The sequence below is a fragment of the Amblyomma americanum genome, chromosome 1 (genome assembly GCF_052857255.1).
Source record: "Amblyomma americanum isolate KBUSLIRL-KWMA chromosome 1, ASM5285725v1, whole genome shotgun sequence".
Classification (NCBI taxonomy): Eukaryota; Metazoa; Arthropoda; class Arachnida; order Ixodida; family Ixodidae; genus Amblyomma; species Amblyomma americanum.
In genome coordinates this window covers 559655506-559670154 of record NC_135497.1, presented here as the reverse complement: position 1 = coordinate 559670154, position 14649 = coordinate 559655506, and the positions used below count along the sequence as shown (strand labels likewise).

Sequence of the window (14649 nt, the reverse complement as noted above, 5' to 3'; positions counted from 1 at the left end):
GTGTTTGTCTAAAGGCCCCTGGTGATGACATGTCATTCTGCTCATACCACAGCCCTCACCAAGTGGCCGATTGCAACGATAGCGGGGCCGGGGTATACCCCACTATCCAGCCGATACAGACGCCAGCGCCAATTCCTCCTATAGCGGTAGGAGGGAAGCCAATTGGAGAATCGTATCGTCCTCATGACAGCGGTATCTAGAAGAAACAAACTTGATCCCCGAGAAGGGTTCCAACTACCGCCGGCAAAACAGAGCAGCTTCATATCCTGGTGCTTCAGCTCATTTGGCCGCTGCTGCTGCCTATCGCGCTACGCGCGTTGGAATCATTTATCTTTAGGCATCACCAAGTGCGCTAAAGTAGTTGAAACCTCGAAGCCCAATTGCAACAAGTTTGTGCAATCCTTACTATAGCAGATAGACCAGAGCAGCCATTTACAACCCCACCAGGCGTGTATTTCTTCGCGGAACATTTTTATTGGCTATTCGTCCTCTATGGTGAGATACAGTAGTCTATACATTCCAAAAGATGGCGCCGTAGTTGTTTTGGTATTGTTATGACGGGGCATCCCAGACTGCTGCCACTGTTGCGCCGAACTGGACAATGAAACGGTCAAGGCGACAGTGAGTCAACGAAACTGTACAGTACATGCAAGGACGTTACATTGTCGGTACAGTGACCGAGAGCACAATGGGCTCGCACAAAAGAGCACAGCGATGCCCCGGGAGAACGTCCCGTCTGCTCTCCACCTGCTCCTCCTCACCGCGGCTCGACATTTATAGCCTCCGTGACCGCTGTCAGGTGCTCCGAATCAGCTTACGCCACTGGTCACCGTTTGTCAGCCGTGCAAAGTTTGCAGCCGGAAAAAGGCTGCGAGCGAAGCGTCGGTTGACTCTCGAGACGGCGATAGCCAGGAGAGGGAATTCCGCCGGGCGAGCCTGGATGAATCATGCTGCAAGCCGCGACATGTCCGAGAGCCCGGGCTTGGTATGCGCGATGGTGGGCGCACGGCGCTGGTTTGCGCTGATGCCAGCCGAATGCGTGCTCGGGCACAACAGCGTTCAAAAGGGGCACTACTAGCATTCACCATTATGATCAGTAGACTGCGCGCCAAAAGACGGGGTGAGTTCATTACGTGAGTAAATGCGCTACATTATCGCGGCCCAACTTAAGAACTCAGGCCTTCTTTGACATGCGTGGTGCGAGGTAGTGCTCAAGCCGGTGCATATACAAGGGCCGGCTTCCGCGAAACGGCACTACATTGACTGCTAAAGCAGCCCCAAAAAACGACGGACCCCAACAAAGCAAAACGCAGGACAAGCGGTGACTCACAAGTAAGGCTTCAATGCGACAAACCCAGCGTATAAAAGGAAGAGTAACAGCCATGATACACGAGTAAGTAGGAAAAAATCGAACACAGATGCGCGCGAAGCTCAAAAATCGCCAAGAAACGCGAGCTCCTCAACTTACAGACTTCCTTTCCTATTCCTTTCTTGTAGTATGTCGTTTCTTTTTCGCGCCGTATAACCAGTATGAATCTTTATCAACTCGGCCAACTCAACGTTTTACTGCACTGGCGACGAGCGCGCGGCAGAGTCGCATCAGTGGTGGCGGGCCCAGATTTAGCGACCGAGGCACCACGCACGCCGATGGAGGCGCACGTGAAGCTGGAGAAGCGCGTCTATTAAGGTAATGACCCCTCGCGGTCGATTTCTGTTTTGTACAACCTCGACCACCTCGACACGGAACGCATAGTTTCCTTGTCCGCAAGAGGCCTCTTAGGCAGCGCACTTGAAGCCGCACCAAAATTAATGGGTAAAACCCAGATGTCGGACGAACGCGTTGAGGGCTCGCAACGACGACTGCAGTACCCATTAGCCCCGGCGTTGTTCATTCTTCCAAATGGGCGGCTTCCTTCCTTATACGACAGCATGCTCTAGCAGTGCGCAGAGACCTGGTGCAGTTGCAGAAAGTTTGCGCGAAAAGTTTTCGTCACACACCACGTGCTCACTCACATCAACGAAGCGCTATTGTCAGCGCAGGCATGTTTCTCTTTGTTCATCACTGTCTTCCTTCTCTTCATTTCCCGTTGCGCTTGCCATACGTCCGCAGTGGCTTTATACTAAATGTGTACTTGTTCAGTTAAAATTCTGCGTGCTAAAGGAAGGCAGGAAAAGTAGGCAGCATCGCCCTCACTTTTTTAACAGGGAAGCTGTTCTTGGTCGAGGCTTTCATGGGATAAGGCTTGGTAACGCGGGTGCAGCGATGCGGAAGGGGCATAGCCTACCGAGGGAAGAGCAAGCGCCAAGCTCAGGTGCAGCATAGTGGGAGAGGTACAGCCAGTGCCAAGCACAGGTGCAGCTTAGTGGGGAGGGAGAGCAGGCGCCAAGCACAGTTGCAGCGTAGCGGGGCAGGGAGAACCAGTGAAAAGTACAGGTGCAGCATAGTGGGGGAGGGAGAACAAGTGCCAAGCACAGGCGCAGCATAATGGGGGAGGCAGAGCAAGCGCCAAGCACAGGTGCAGTGTGCCGGGGGCAGGGAGAGCGACCGCCAAGCAGAGGCGCAGCGTAGCGGGCGGAGGGAGAGCAAGTGCTAAGCACAGGTGCAGCGTAGCGGGGGTAGGGGGAGCAAGCGCAGTTGGGCGGAGCCAACTCGCGGGTGAGAGCATGCGCCGAAAGCAGGTGGGCGGAGTCAAGGAGAGGAGGGAGGAGAGGGGGATAGTGCGGGCAGAACAGATTGTTCAGAGGAGCGCGCATATACAGACGACTGCGCTTTACGGGCATACGGCGGGCGCAGCTGGCAAAGGACAGGGTTAATTGGAGAGACATGGCAGAGGCATTTGCCCTACAGTGGGCGTAGTCAGGCCGATGATGATGGGCTTGTTGGTGGTTTCAGAGGCACTCATGCCGCTTAAGCTCCCACGCTCGAGACATTAATTGCATCACTGCAGAATAAAATCTGTTCCTTCCGTGACTTTACACCCATCGCCAATTGTGGGAGTAAATGCGTAACCTGATCCGATTATATTCCCGTCTTCAATCGGTATTTTGTCGTCACTCTGGGAAAAAAAAAATCACCTCGTTGGAGGTTAGGGTCCGCTTCGACTTAACGGGGCACTGAAGCGCTTTTCAAATGGGCTGACTACGATGGTTCTGAAGTAGACTCATTGTTGATCACGTGCTGGTTATTTTTTTGGTTTTGGCTAAAACACTGACGTAATCACCAACAGAATGTGCGGCGCTCAAGTATCCCGCGCCCCACGCGAGCGCCGGAGAGGAGAACAGCGGAGAGAGAAACCTCGTCCATGTGTGCTCATGAGACTCTCAGCCACCCAAGCGAGCTTTCAGCGTGCGTTGGAAACGCACAAAACATGTCAGCTGAGTTTTGAGCACCCGCTCGGACAGGTGTACTTCTCCACGTCAACCTCCCTGCCTTTCATTCTCCCGTTCTTCGTTCGAGTGCACGAACACTTATGCCGCGACGATCTCGCCTTCCACCGTTTCCCGCGAGGTCAAAAGCTGGCAGCGTAGTACGTCGGCGCTGTGAAGAGGGACACGTTCAAGCCGACAGAGGTGAGCGTACAGACCCGATCATACTTGCCTAGAGCGCTCGAGCGATGTGCTGCGGAGCAGATGATGTGGAATCTTTTCGCAGCTGCTTTGCTAGGTGTAAGGCACTGGTGCCTGTGCGGTTCACATGTCTATTCGGCTGCTCTCCAGAACAACTACCATCAGTGAATGTCAATACCTGCTTTTCAATTTCGCTTTGTGGACGGCAGCGCTCGAGCGCTCTAGACAAGTGTGATCGACTCTGTACTCTGCTTAAAGCACTTTCGTCAGAGCGACTGCACTCTTTGTCCCATATGCGATCTCTGGTGCTTTCACAAAGCACGCCTGAAGCATGACGCGGTTCTTTCGATTTTTTTCGCACATAAGGTGCATGTTAGCGCTGACGAGAAGCGCCTTTGCTAAAAGGAGGTGACATGAAGTAAAGGCTGCTACTAGTAATTCTAATTTCATTACTTCGCGACAGTTGAGGTACCATTACGTGCGGAGTTTTGCACAAGGTGTTGACAGCTATCAGGCCACAGAGAGCGACCCCGCGATGGGACGGACTGAGAGCTTCGGCGCATGGCAGAACTTGCGCGTCCCCTTCTCTAGCGCTAGGGCACAGACCTCCGTGCTTAACTCCATACGTCCGTCCGTCCGTCCGTCCGTCCGTCAGTCAGTCAGTCAGTCAGTCAGTCAGTCAGTCAGTCAGTCAGTCAGTCTATCAATGCAATGAATGGTTCCGGAAAGGAAACATGTGCGGATTTTTGGATTTGGTTTACTCCACGTTTGCTGAGCACGCCGATGCTAACACTTGAAGCTCCCGCAGCTAAGGCTCTTAAGTCGAACACCGAGGCAGTGTTGGCGGAGAATATTTTATTTCTTTAGTGTCTTCCCCCTCTGAAATGGCGGCTTTAAGGTGCACTTAGGCTCTTATGCTGTCGCTTAAAATAAAATATTATTCAGGCCAACTGACAATTAAACGAGCAGCTAAACTGCAGCATCTGGGCTCAATAATGGCAATCACTAAGTCACCGACTCTGGAGTGAACGATTCCTGTGGTTGCCATTTTAGTGGCCTAGCCTTTCCACTCCTCCGAAAAGCGGTTGTCTGTCTGTCCGAAGCCTGCTTCTAGCACGTGAGCCACCTTGGTCACGCGACGTTGCCACGTTATCACTAGCTGCCCACCGGATTGTGAGCAAACTGCCCACCGTGGCCGTTCGATTAATGATTAGCCGTGAGAGATCCCTCAGGAACAACATGGATCTCAAAAGGCCCATGTTCCCAAGAACAGTGAAAAATTCTCAGATGCTATATACCCCGAGCAACGCGCGAGGGAAATCTATGACGTCATTGTCATCGCGCGCAAGGGATCTTCATGTTCCACTACAGCGCAACGAACGGGACGTAGAAGGACACAGGCAGGGACACAACACAGCGTGTCCTTCTTCTACGTCCTGTTCGCTGCGCTGTAGTCGTGGAACATCGGAACCAACTCGCCCAAGAACTTACCCTGTCGATCTTCATGTGCCAGCAAACCTTCTGTTTCACTACCACGCCACGAGCTGAACTCAGGCTGACGAGCTTGGTGCCCTTGCCTTGACGTTGTTGGTTTCTTTTCCTTTTCCGCGCCTGCGCATCAGCCATTTTGCCGCGTATTTATTTCGCTCTCGCAACTAAACACACTCTGTTGTTAGTCAGCGCTCAAGTCTGTCTGTCTTTCTTAGTCCTGTGTTTTTTGCGCTGTTTTCCTACAGAATGTCTCAACAACTTGCCCAACAATACAGCTTGATGCACCTCACAAGGCCCACCGATGGCAGCACCTGCCATCGCACGGCGGTGGCGTGTAGCTTAACCGCTGCATGCTCTGCCCCAGGAGCGGAATCAGAACTCCCAAGGAACCGTGAATGTAGATAATGACCAATTCTACCGCAGTACGTGTCTAAAATGGTGCAATATTTCTCGAGCTTACATCATACGATATATCACCCAATGTAGGCTAGTTCAGGTCAAGCGAACAAAAAAAGATAAAACATGCAAAACCAGGGGTAATGGTACTAGCGCACGATAATTCATGGTTAACCCCATGCTAAACCGCCCGTGATTTTTCTTTCTTGCACGTCTACGCATTACCCAAACGCTGAGTGTCAATTCGCTACCATGCCTGCAAAAAATTTAGTTCATAAAATCAGGAGCGCGATTACGTGGTCACATGTCTCACAAGGTACAGCAATAAACCAAGAGATGTTCCTGTTATTTGGAGAGCAGTACAACGTTTACATTTTTTAGCAGATCGTACAATACCAGACGGAACGAGCGATGATTCAGACCAAGGTGGTTAAGCGGCTGCTTTATTTCGATGGTAAGACTACAGTGGTTGGCTTTGCCCACCACATTGCGGAACCGCTTTCCTATACAGCTGTTCTAGCGAAAATGGAAAGAATTAAGATTCGACTGTACTGAAGTACTCATTGTGTGAATGAAAAAATTGCACACCAACGCCGCCATCAGGCTTTGGTATGACAGTGGAATTTCGTAGGAGCATTTTTGCGCTGCAGCGAGTTCTTCGATCATAGAAGGTGATCAGGCAGGCTTTCGTAAAGGATATTCCACAATAGATCACATTCACACTATCAATCAGGTGATAGAGAAATGCGCAGAATATAACCAACCTCTATATATAGCTTTCATTGATTACGAGAAAGCATTCGACTCAGTGGAAACCTCAGCAGTCATACAGGCATTGTGGAATCAAGGTGTAGAAGAGCCTTATGTCAAAATACTGGAAGATATATATAGGAACTGTGCAGCTGCTGTAGTCCTCCATAAAGTCAGCAGTAAAATTCCAATAAGGAAGGGCATCAGGCAAGGAGACACGATTTCGTCAATGCTGTTCACCGCATGTTTACAGGAGGTATTTCGAGGCCTGAATTGGGAACAGTTGGGAGTAAGAATAAATGGAGAATACCTAAATAATCTGTCATTTGCTGATGACGTTGCCTTGCTGAGTCACTCAGGAGGTGAACTGCAAATCATGATCAATGAGTTAGACAGGCAGTGCAGATCGATGGGTCTAAAAATTAACATGCAGAAAACCAAGGTAATGTTCAACGGCCCAGCAAGGGAATAATAGTTCACAATTGGCAGCGAGAGCCTAGAAGTTGTGACCGAATACGTCTACTTAGGGCAGGTAGCGACAGCTGATCCGGATCATGAGAGGGAGATAACTAGAAGGATAAGAATGGGGTGGAGCGCATATGGCAGGTTCTCTCAGATCATGAGTGGCAGTTTACCAATTTCCCTCAAGAGGAAAGTGTACAACAGCTTAATCTTACCGGTACCCACCTACGGGGCAGAAACGTGGAGGCTAACGAAAAGAGTTCAGCTTAAGTTAAGGACAACGCAGCGAGCTATGGAAAGAAAAATGATAGGTGTAAAGGCGCGCTCACATTAGCGGGAAAACGCGCAACGCTGGACGTTTTCCGCGTGCCGCTTCCCGCGCAAGCCGGTTTTTCTCCCGCGGACAGCCTGCTCTGCCGTCCCGCGGAGCGATGGGTTCAGGCGCGCTCACATTAGCGGGAAAACGCGCAACGCTGGACGTTTTCCGCGTGCCGCTTCCCGCGCAAGCCGGTTTTTCTCCCGCGGACAGCCTGCTCTGCCGTCCCGCGGAGCGATGGGTTCAGGCGCGCTCACATTAGCGGGAAAACGCGCAACGCTGGACGTTTTCCGCGTGCCGCTTCCCGCGCAAGCCGGTTTTTCTCCCGCGGACAGCCTGCTCTGCCGTCCCGCGGAGCGATGGGTTCGGTACCTATTTTTCCCGTGCCGGTGACCAGAACAGCCAATGGGCGCCGACCGTGAACCGTGACGTCGGTCCCAGTTCAGTGACCCCGTCGGCGGAGGCGGAGGCTGCGCGCGTCCGGCCGGCCGGCCGGCCGGCCGGGCACTCGGCGGCTGCTTTGCCAGGGCGACGGGAGGGGAGCTAGCAGGCGATCAAGACGACGACGCGAGAAAAGGGTGCGCTTTCCAGTCTTCTCTAGTGTCACGTGACTATCCCCTTCTCTTTCTGCTCGTTCGGGTCCTCCCTCAGCGCCTCCTCTCTCCACATTCCAAGACAACGGCAGCGAGAAAACGCGCGCAGTGTGAGCGTCATACTGAGGAGCTGCGAGGCAGCGTCGACGTTGACGTTGTGCCGGCGCGGGAAGCTTCCCGCTAGTGTGAGCGCGCCTTAACGTTAAGAGACCGGAAGCGGGCAGAGTGGGTGAGGGAACAAACACGGGTTAATGACATCCTAGTCGAAATCAAGAGAAAGAAATGGGCTTGGGCAGGGCATGTAATGCGAAGGCAAGATAACCGCTGGTCATTGAGGGTAACGGAGTGGATTCCAAGAGAAAGTAAGCGTAGCAGGGGGCGGCAGAAGGTTAGGTGGGCGGATGAGATTAAGAAGTTTGCAGGCAAAGGGTGGATGCAGCTGGCAAAGGATAGGGTTAATTGGAGAGACATGGGAGAGGCCTTTGCCCTGCAGTGGGAGTAGTAAGGATGATGATGATGATGATGATGATGATGATGATGATGATGATGATGATGATGATGATGATGAGTTCTTCGAAACCTCACCGAGCTGAACTCGGGCTTTGTTCCGGTAAACAAGGCTTAGAACTTGGGAATTCAACAGCCTTCATTCAACAGACTCGGGGCTGATAATGAAAATGTCGACTGCAGTGCCACGGTTCCCGTTGGACTGGAGGCCACCCGCACTGCACCCTTGCTAGCGCACTGTACAGGGTGTCTCACCTAAGACTTTACACAATTTTTAGAAAATAGGCTTTTTGAGCTCGAAGAGCGCTTTTTTCGGCATAGCATTGTCAGCGATGTAGTACATCGCGGCGATGGAGAAGGCGTGCGTCTCCCCGCCTTTCGTGTTTGCCTCGAGTACCTTCAGACTGCAGAAACTACGTCTTCCCCGGAAACCTTCGCCCTAACTAGCGCTTTAAAACGGGAATTAATTACAGGCTGCACAGACAAAAAATGTTATCTTGAGGTTGGCGCGCTATACTTTGGCACAAGGACTAGTTACAAAAAACCGGACAAGACAGGTACGTGCGCGAACTTCCAACTGTTTACTAAATGTACTGCTCTCCTTATATACTCACGTACAAAGAACAAATGCACAAACACGTATGAGATACAAGATGTTAAGCGCTATTCATGAAACTGTAACCCGTGTATCACCGCTTTCCATCGCGCTGCTTGTTAACAGTTGAATCTTGCTGTGCGTCAGCACTATCGACGGATCGCTTACGCATTCTGTGCAACCGGCCTGCGCAATTTCGTACGCTTCAAAGATTTCTCTTTCATTCCGGTCTGCGAAGTGCCCGATCATCCCTCGAATCTTGGGATCCATTCTTTGCAGCGAGCTACATGCTTGGCGAGATTGCTTTCACTGTTAATTTTGCCGCAGTTTCTTTGATGCTAAACCCAGTGTGATGTTTGTGCATTTTTCGGTCTGCCGCACGTATCTCTTGCCGCAAGACAGCGGCATGTTGTACACAACACACTTATCACAATTCGTGATCTCCTTTTGATGGTCGATTGCTCAATGCCGTGCTGACTCCCTTTTTCTCATCCCGGAAGTTCACTTTTCTGCGCATTGAGGTTAGTTTTGGGGGGCTGGAAAAACAACGGGAGTTTCATGCAATTTTCTTAACCGGGTGCGATACCTTGTGTCTGCGTGGTGCAACAACAGGCCTCGCCCTTTCTTTTCCCTTCGTGTCCCATTTTCTGGCCTGGTTACCTCTCTGATCATCTTCTCTGCAATTGGGCCAATCAGATGTTTAGGAAATCCGCTTGCGACCAGCCTGCCCACTGCTTTCTGTAACTAGTCCTTGTGCCAAAGTATAGCGCGCCAACCTGAAGATGACACACCAACTAGCCGCCATTACAGCACTGCTCGGGAAAAAACGTGAGCCCAGAGTACGGTTAGGGCCACCACCCTCGCGCGCAGAAAGTGCATCTTGCCCTCCCTCGGCCTCACCATGTCTTTCCTCTCTCATCCTCGTTCCACTGAGTAACAGTACGATGAAAAAAAGATTTTTCAACCAGTTAGTGCGTGCGTGGAAACGGAGCAAATTGTGAGCGTGACGGCGACAGGATGCGCGTGGCATGCAAGGTTCAGTGTATGGTCGTCCGTTAAATTCCAGTCACCTCTTATGCATCGTGAAAAGAAATTTAAATCGTGCCATAGTTTTTCGCGTTTCTAAGGAAGTGATATGGTTGCCAACCATTAGTTGCGACGGGGAATCAGTGGATCTGAACTTGTTAAAAATGAACCGCACACCATTAGTGATGCCGAGGGCAGAATGAGCAAAAGAATGGTTGCACTTTAGTTCTGGGCTCCATTTTCCAAGAATCATGGTCCCGAAATTTGAGAACGTACTGCAGCACCGCTCAAACAGGAGCAAGTCTGAGCGCACATTTCTATAGGCTCAAAAATGTCCTCAAGCTACGCTATTCGAACGGCATTCTTCAGGTAACAATTAACACCCGAAAAAGAAAGGGCAGGAAAGTATTTTAGGTGATTGTGGGAAATAACTCGTTTTGCTTTTATTCTCAAGTAATTGTAGCTGGTATTTCCTGTTGAAGCGCTAGTATTTAATGGTCAGCTGCGCATCACGCGGCAGTCAACGCCAGCAGTATAGAAAACTGCTGTTTCGGGAAGCCGGTATGAGGATCATTCGTGCGGTGGGTGGCTTCATCTCGTCACCTATTCTGTTCGCCTTCGCTATGCGTGTTCCGACCCCCGGGACGGGTGCATGTGACGAGCTGCGAGAGGAAAAATGGCGAACAAGGCCCGCCGTCGTGTACGGCGCCAACGGAAAGTTCGAAGAGCGTACGCCCCTCGCCGCTGCTGTCGGAAGCGGCAGCTGGCCCTAATGGCGCCCAAGTTGCGTGCAGCATATCCGGGAATCAGTGTGCGCGATCCATGTGCGCTCAACACATCGCGCCGGCTCGGGCTTCGCAACGCATTCGCTCGCGTTGTCTTAAAGGGCCAGCTTTCGCTTCCGCAGCATGCTTCGACGCCATGTTTCTTTTCGATAGACAGTAGCAAATGCAGGCTGTGCTTTTCCACCGATGTCGGGGCCAAGCACCCTTCTCGAGGAGATGCAGCCGCAGCTGCTGCCGAACGGCACAAAGTGAGGGAAAAAATAGGCGCGGCCGCAGCAAAGTCGACGCTTGAAACAAACGCATTGAGTAATGACAATCAAAAATGCGACTTCCACGCGGCCCATGCGCGCCGGTTTCCCCAAAGGCAACTTTACTGTACGGATCTTGGGCAAAGCACGGCGCAGCGCTCCTTCCGGCTCAGCTGCAGCGAATCACTCGCCCCTTGAGCGCATGTTCCGAAGGGACATTATTCTTTCTGGGAAATCCGATACAAGGCCCCGCACGCATGCCGACACCTTGCACCTGAACGCCTTGGGCACGGTAGGCTGGCAAGCTTGCACGTCTAACGACTGATGCGAGGCCACTCCCGGCTGATATGTTGAGGCATAAATCTGCGCCCGTTGGTGGCGTCACGAAAGCGTTCACCAGTGCGCAGCAGCCCGCCGTCACTATTCCAGTTCTGGGCGGCAGCTTCTGCGACTGAAAGTCACCGTTCGGTCGTGCCACTGTTGCGCTCTGAGGGCGGCCACGCGATGTGGTCACCCTCATTCATTGGAGCGTAAACATTTAGGCAGAGAAGTGCCTGGTCGGGAGGCGGATCAGAGCGAATAGTTGAGATGGGCTCTACTAGCGTACAGCGGCTTCGCCGTAAAACAGCTTCCAAGTGCTGCTGTGTAGTACATGGCCAGTCAGCCAGCGACTCCGAACGTCTTTGACGCAATGGCGCATGACAGCGGCGACACAGCTTGGCATCACCTCGTCCGCCAGTACTGTTTGCAGTCTCCCGGAAGGACCGGTCCAGTGCAGAGTAGCAGGCCAGATATCTTTCAGGCCAACCCCTTTCAAGCCAATAAACCCTCTCTCTCGTCCCGGAAGGATTCTCGCAGACGTCCCCAATCGAGCCTCGCCTAACGAGTCGCGGCGCCCGTTCGTCGCTTGCGGCGGAGACTGCGAGGGTGGAGCCACCGGGAACGCGATCGAGTCGGGTACGACGAGGATACTTCAAACTGGCTTGTGTCGATGGGGTGCAATCACAAGGGAACCACTCTCACCAAAAACGGAGCTCGCATAAAATGACCAAAGAACGAAATGCAGGTGTCCCCATCACCGGCCGATTTCACAAATAAAATTGGCGCGCAAACAAAAAGATTGGGGTACGCTTATGCATCGCCTGTAAGAGTCGAACGCGACAGCGTTGCTGGGAACCGTTCGCATCGCCTACTCAATGACCTACTTTAAAATTAGCGTACTCGTAATTAGCATACTTGTACTTCACCAAGTGAAAGACCTCGGGGCATTCACTATGCCCAACCCTATTCGACTTAAACCTACGAGCCTTCCGTCAAACAGGGGAGTCCAATTATCGCCGCTTCTGTTTGCTCTCCACTTAGAGCCGCTATGTATGAGCATTCATCAGAGGTGTGCCATTCGAGGTTTCGGCATCCTAGTGGGCTCAAAGTATTATCTTATGCAGATGATCTGCCTTTTTTCTGCGCAGAAAAGCCTAGCGTGGATGAAGTTGTTTGCTTAATTGAGCCCTTTGGCACAGTTTCGCGGGCCCAATTGAACCGTTCCAGGAGTTGCAGTCTGTGGTTTTCGTTGTGGGGATCTACAACAGCTCAATATGCTGGCGTGGCATGGACGAGCGTACCGCCCAAGTACCTTGACTACCATTAAGAGCATACAGGCACAGTGAAAACTATTGGAAAGATCGCGTATCGGCTGTACAGTGCTATGCTCGGATATTTGCCCTACATTGTCTGTCAATATCAGGCAAGGCACCGCCTGTAACTTGTTTCTAGAAACAAAAATTTATTATGTTTTGCAGACCAATCACTCTGCCAGAATTTCTATTCATCGCTTTCATAGTTTCTGAAGTTTTCCTTGGTGTTCTTTCATGGAGACACGATCACCTTTGCCCACTTGTCAGCGCGGGTGGGCTAGGTTTAGCCCATCCATATGTGCGGCAGATTGTCGCGCGCTTGACGCTTTTTCGTGACACTTCGCACCACACTTTGAGCGTTGTTGCTGACAAATTTAGTTAATGCTTTGCCACATTGATTCTGTCCTAGAACTTCGCTGACCGTCCTTGTTTATGGTGGTTCATGTATGAGGTATAATTTGCGGTGCGTCTTCTGGCCGTCGGTTTCTCAACCGAGGTGTTATTATCAGTGTCGCGAAAAGGCTTGAAGAAAGACTTGATTTCGATGCTCTTTCCTTCTCCTATTTACCGCTTGGTGTATTTTGCCGCACTAAATGCCGCAAAGTACGCACGACCGTATACTACACGAAGGCAACGCAGGACTGAAAAGGCGGCGGTAGTGCGTTCCTGTTACCCTTTTGTACATTCCAGTGATTTTGACTGAAAGTAGCGCGCTCTCCCCTTGCAACGAAAAATACGCTTCTTTGCGCTTTTGTCAAAACTAATAACAAGCCATCTCATTGGCCGTGTTCGGGTAACGAGAACAGCTGAATGTTTATTCGTCGTGCGCTAGCGTCGAGCATGACGACATAAGCTCGTCATTTGACGAAGCGCTCGTTTTTCACGCGCAGCGTCAGGAATCCGCTGTCGCTTTCGGTTTTCGTTGGCTACATATTTTTGTGACTTGCATTGCAATTTTGTCTTCACGATTTGCCATTTGCACTGCATCACACATCTTGTTTCGGAACGGGGTTATTCCACTCGTCAACCCGCATTCTTTTTGCTGTTGAGACATGAAATTCACGAAATCAGACCACCAGCGAACGGCTCGACCAAAACGAAGAGTTCGGCCTGCTGCTGCCACGTAGCGCGGACAGTCGAGGCTCTGCCGCCCGCGGCAGCAGGGAGGCACTCGCCGAGCTCTAATGTGTGGACGAGGTCGCAGCTTGCGATGGTTGGCGCCAGCACAGTGAGCGAGTATTGCGTTACCAATTACTCCCTGCGAACTGAACGGACTGAGCAACTCGCTGCTCTCATCCACCCCCCTCCCCCTCCAGTTTTTGAGTAAAGTTGCGCCCGGAACACAAAAGCGGCTCGGCGTTAGAGGCACTTCGCTGCAGCAGTCATCCGTCCAGCTGCTTGAGGCAGATTCAACTATACGCGGCGTTTCAAAACAACAACACATATCCGAATTCCATAGGTACAACGCATTGGACGGAAAAGGCGCTGTATTTATGGACGTGTCTTCTTCTCTGCTCTGTCAAATGCGCTGTAGTTATGAAAGTCGAAAACCAACTCGCCCAACATATTGTATTGCATTGCATTGCACTACATCGTACATTTTCGGGATGAGCCCTTTTTCAGCACCATAGAAACACATGTGCGTATAGTTTCGATCATTTACAAACAAGCTATCCAATTCGCGGAAGCATAATACTGTCACATGAAGCGAAGCTGAAAGGGATAGCACTGTGCCGAGAATGGCAAAACGCGACACAACATGTCCGTAGTTTCAGTTTTACGAGTCGAATTCACTTTCCTTTCATAGCTTCTTTGAGACTTAGCGAAGGGGCCATATAGGCGAATATATATATATATATATATATATATATATATATATATATATATATATATATATATATATATATATATATATATATATATATATATATATATATATATATATATATATATATATTCGACGCCCAGACTGAGTTCGATAGAACAAGACCTCGCCCGCACCACTAATGCAGGCGGGTTGACCCCAAGGAACTAAAGAGTTCCTTAAAGTTGCTGCGCGTTGGAGAAATCCGTAAACATGGCTTACCGTCAGATTGTAGGTTGTACAATGCACTGTTAGTAGCGGTAGCCGAAAGTCTGACCAGCAAAAAGCAATCTCTGGGTCAAAGTCTAACCGAGAAGTACAAATGAGTAGCAGTGCTGTCATATCTTCATAACACTTCGCATAATCTGGAAAAAAAAATCGGGCAGCGCGCCGGTGTTCAAGTAGTTTTTTCAGC

General features: G+C 51.0%; 1 protein-coding gene across 3 annotated transcripts in view; it reads right to left on the bottom strand.

Annotated features, from left to right (window-relative positions):
• The window catches only part of LOC144116373 (protein tolkin-like), a 1150388-nt gene that overhangs the window by 722058 nt on the left and 413681 nt on the right, over window positions 1-14649 (bottom strand). For all 3 annotated transcript variants that reach the window (XM_077651146.1, XM_077651147.1, XM_077651145.1), the window contains exon 2: window positions 5059-5178. In XM_077651146.1, the coding sequence (XP_077507272.1) occupies window positions 5059-5178 (120 nt within the window). The remainder of the gene's footprint in view (window positions 1-5058; window positions 5179-14649) is intronic.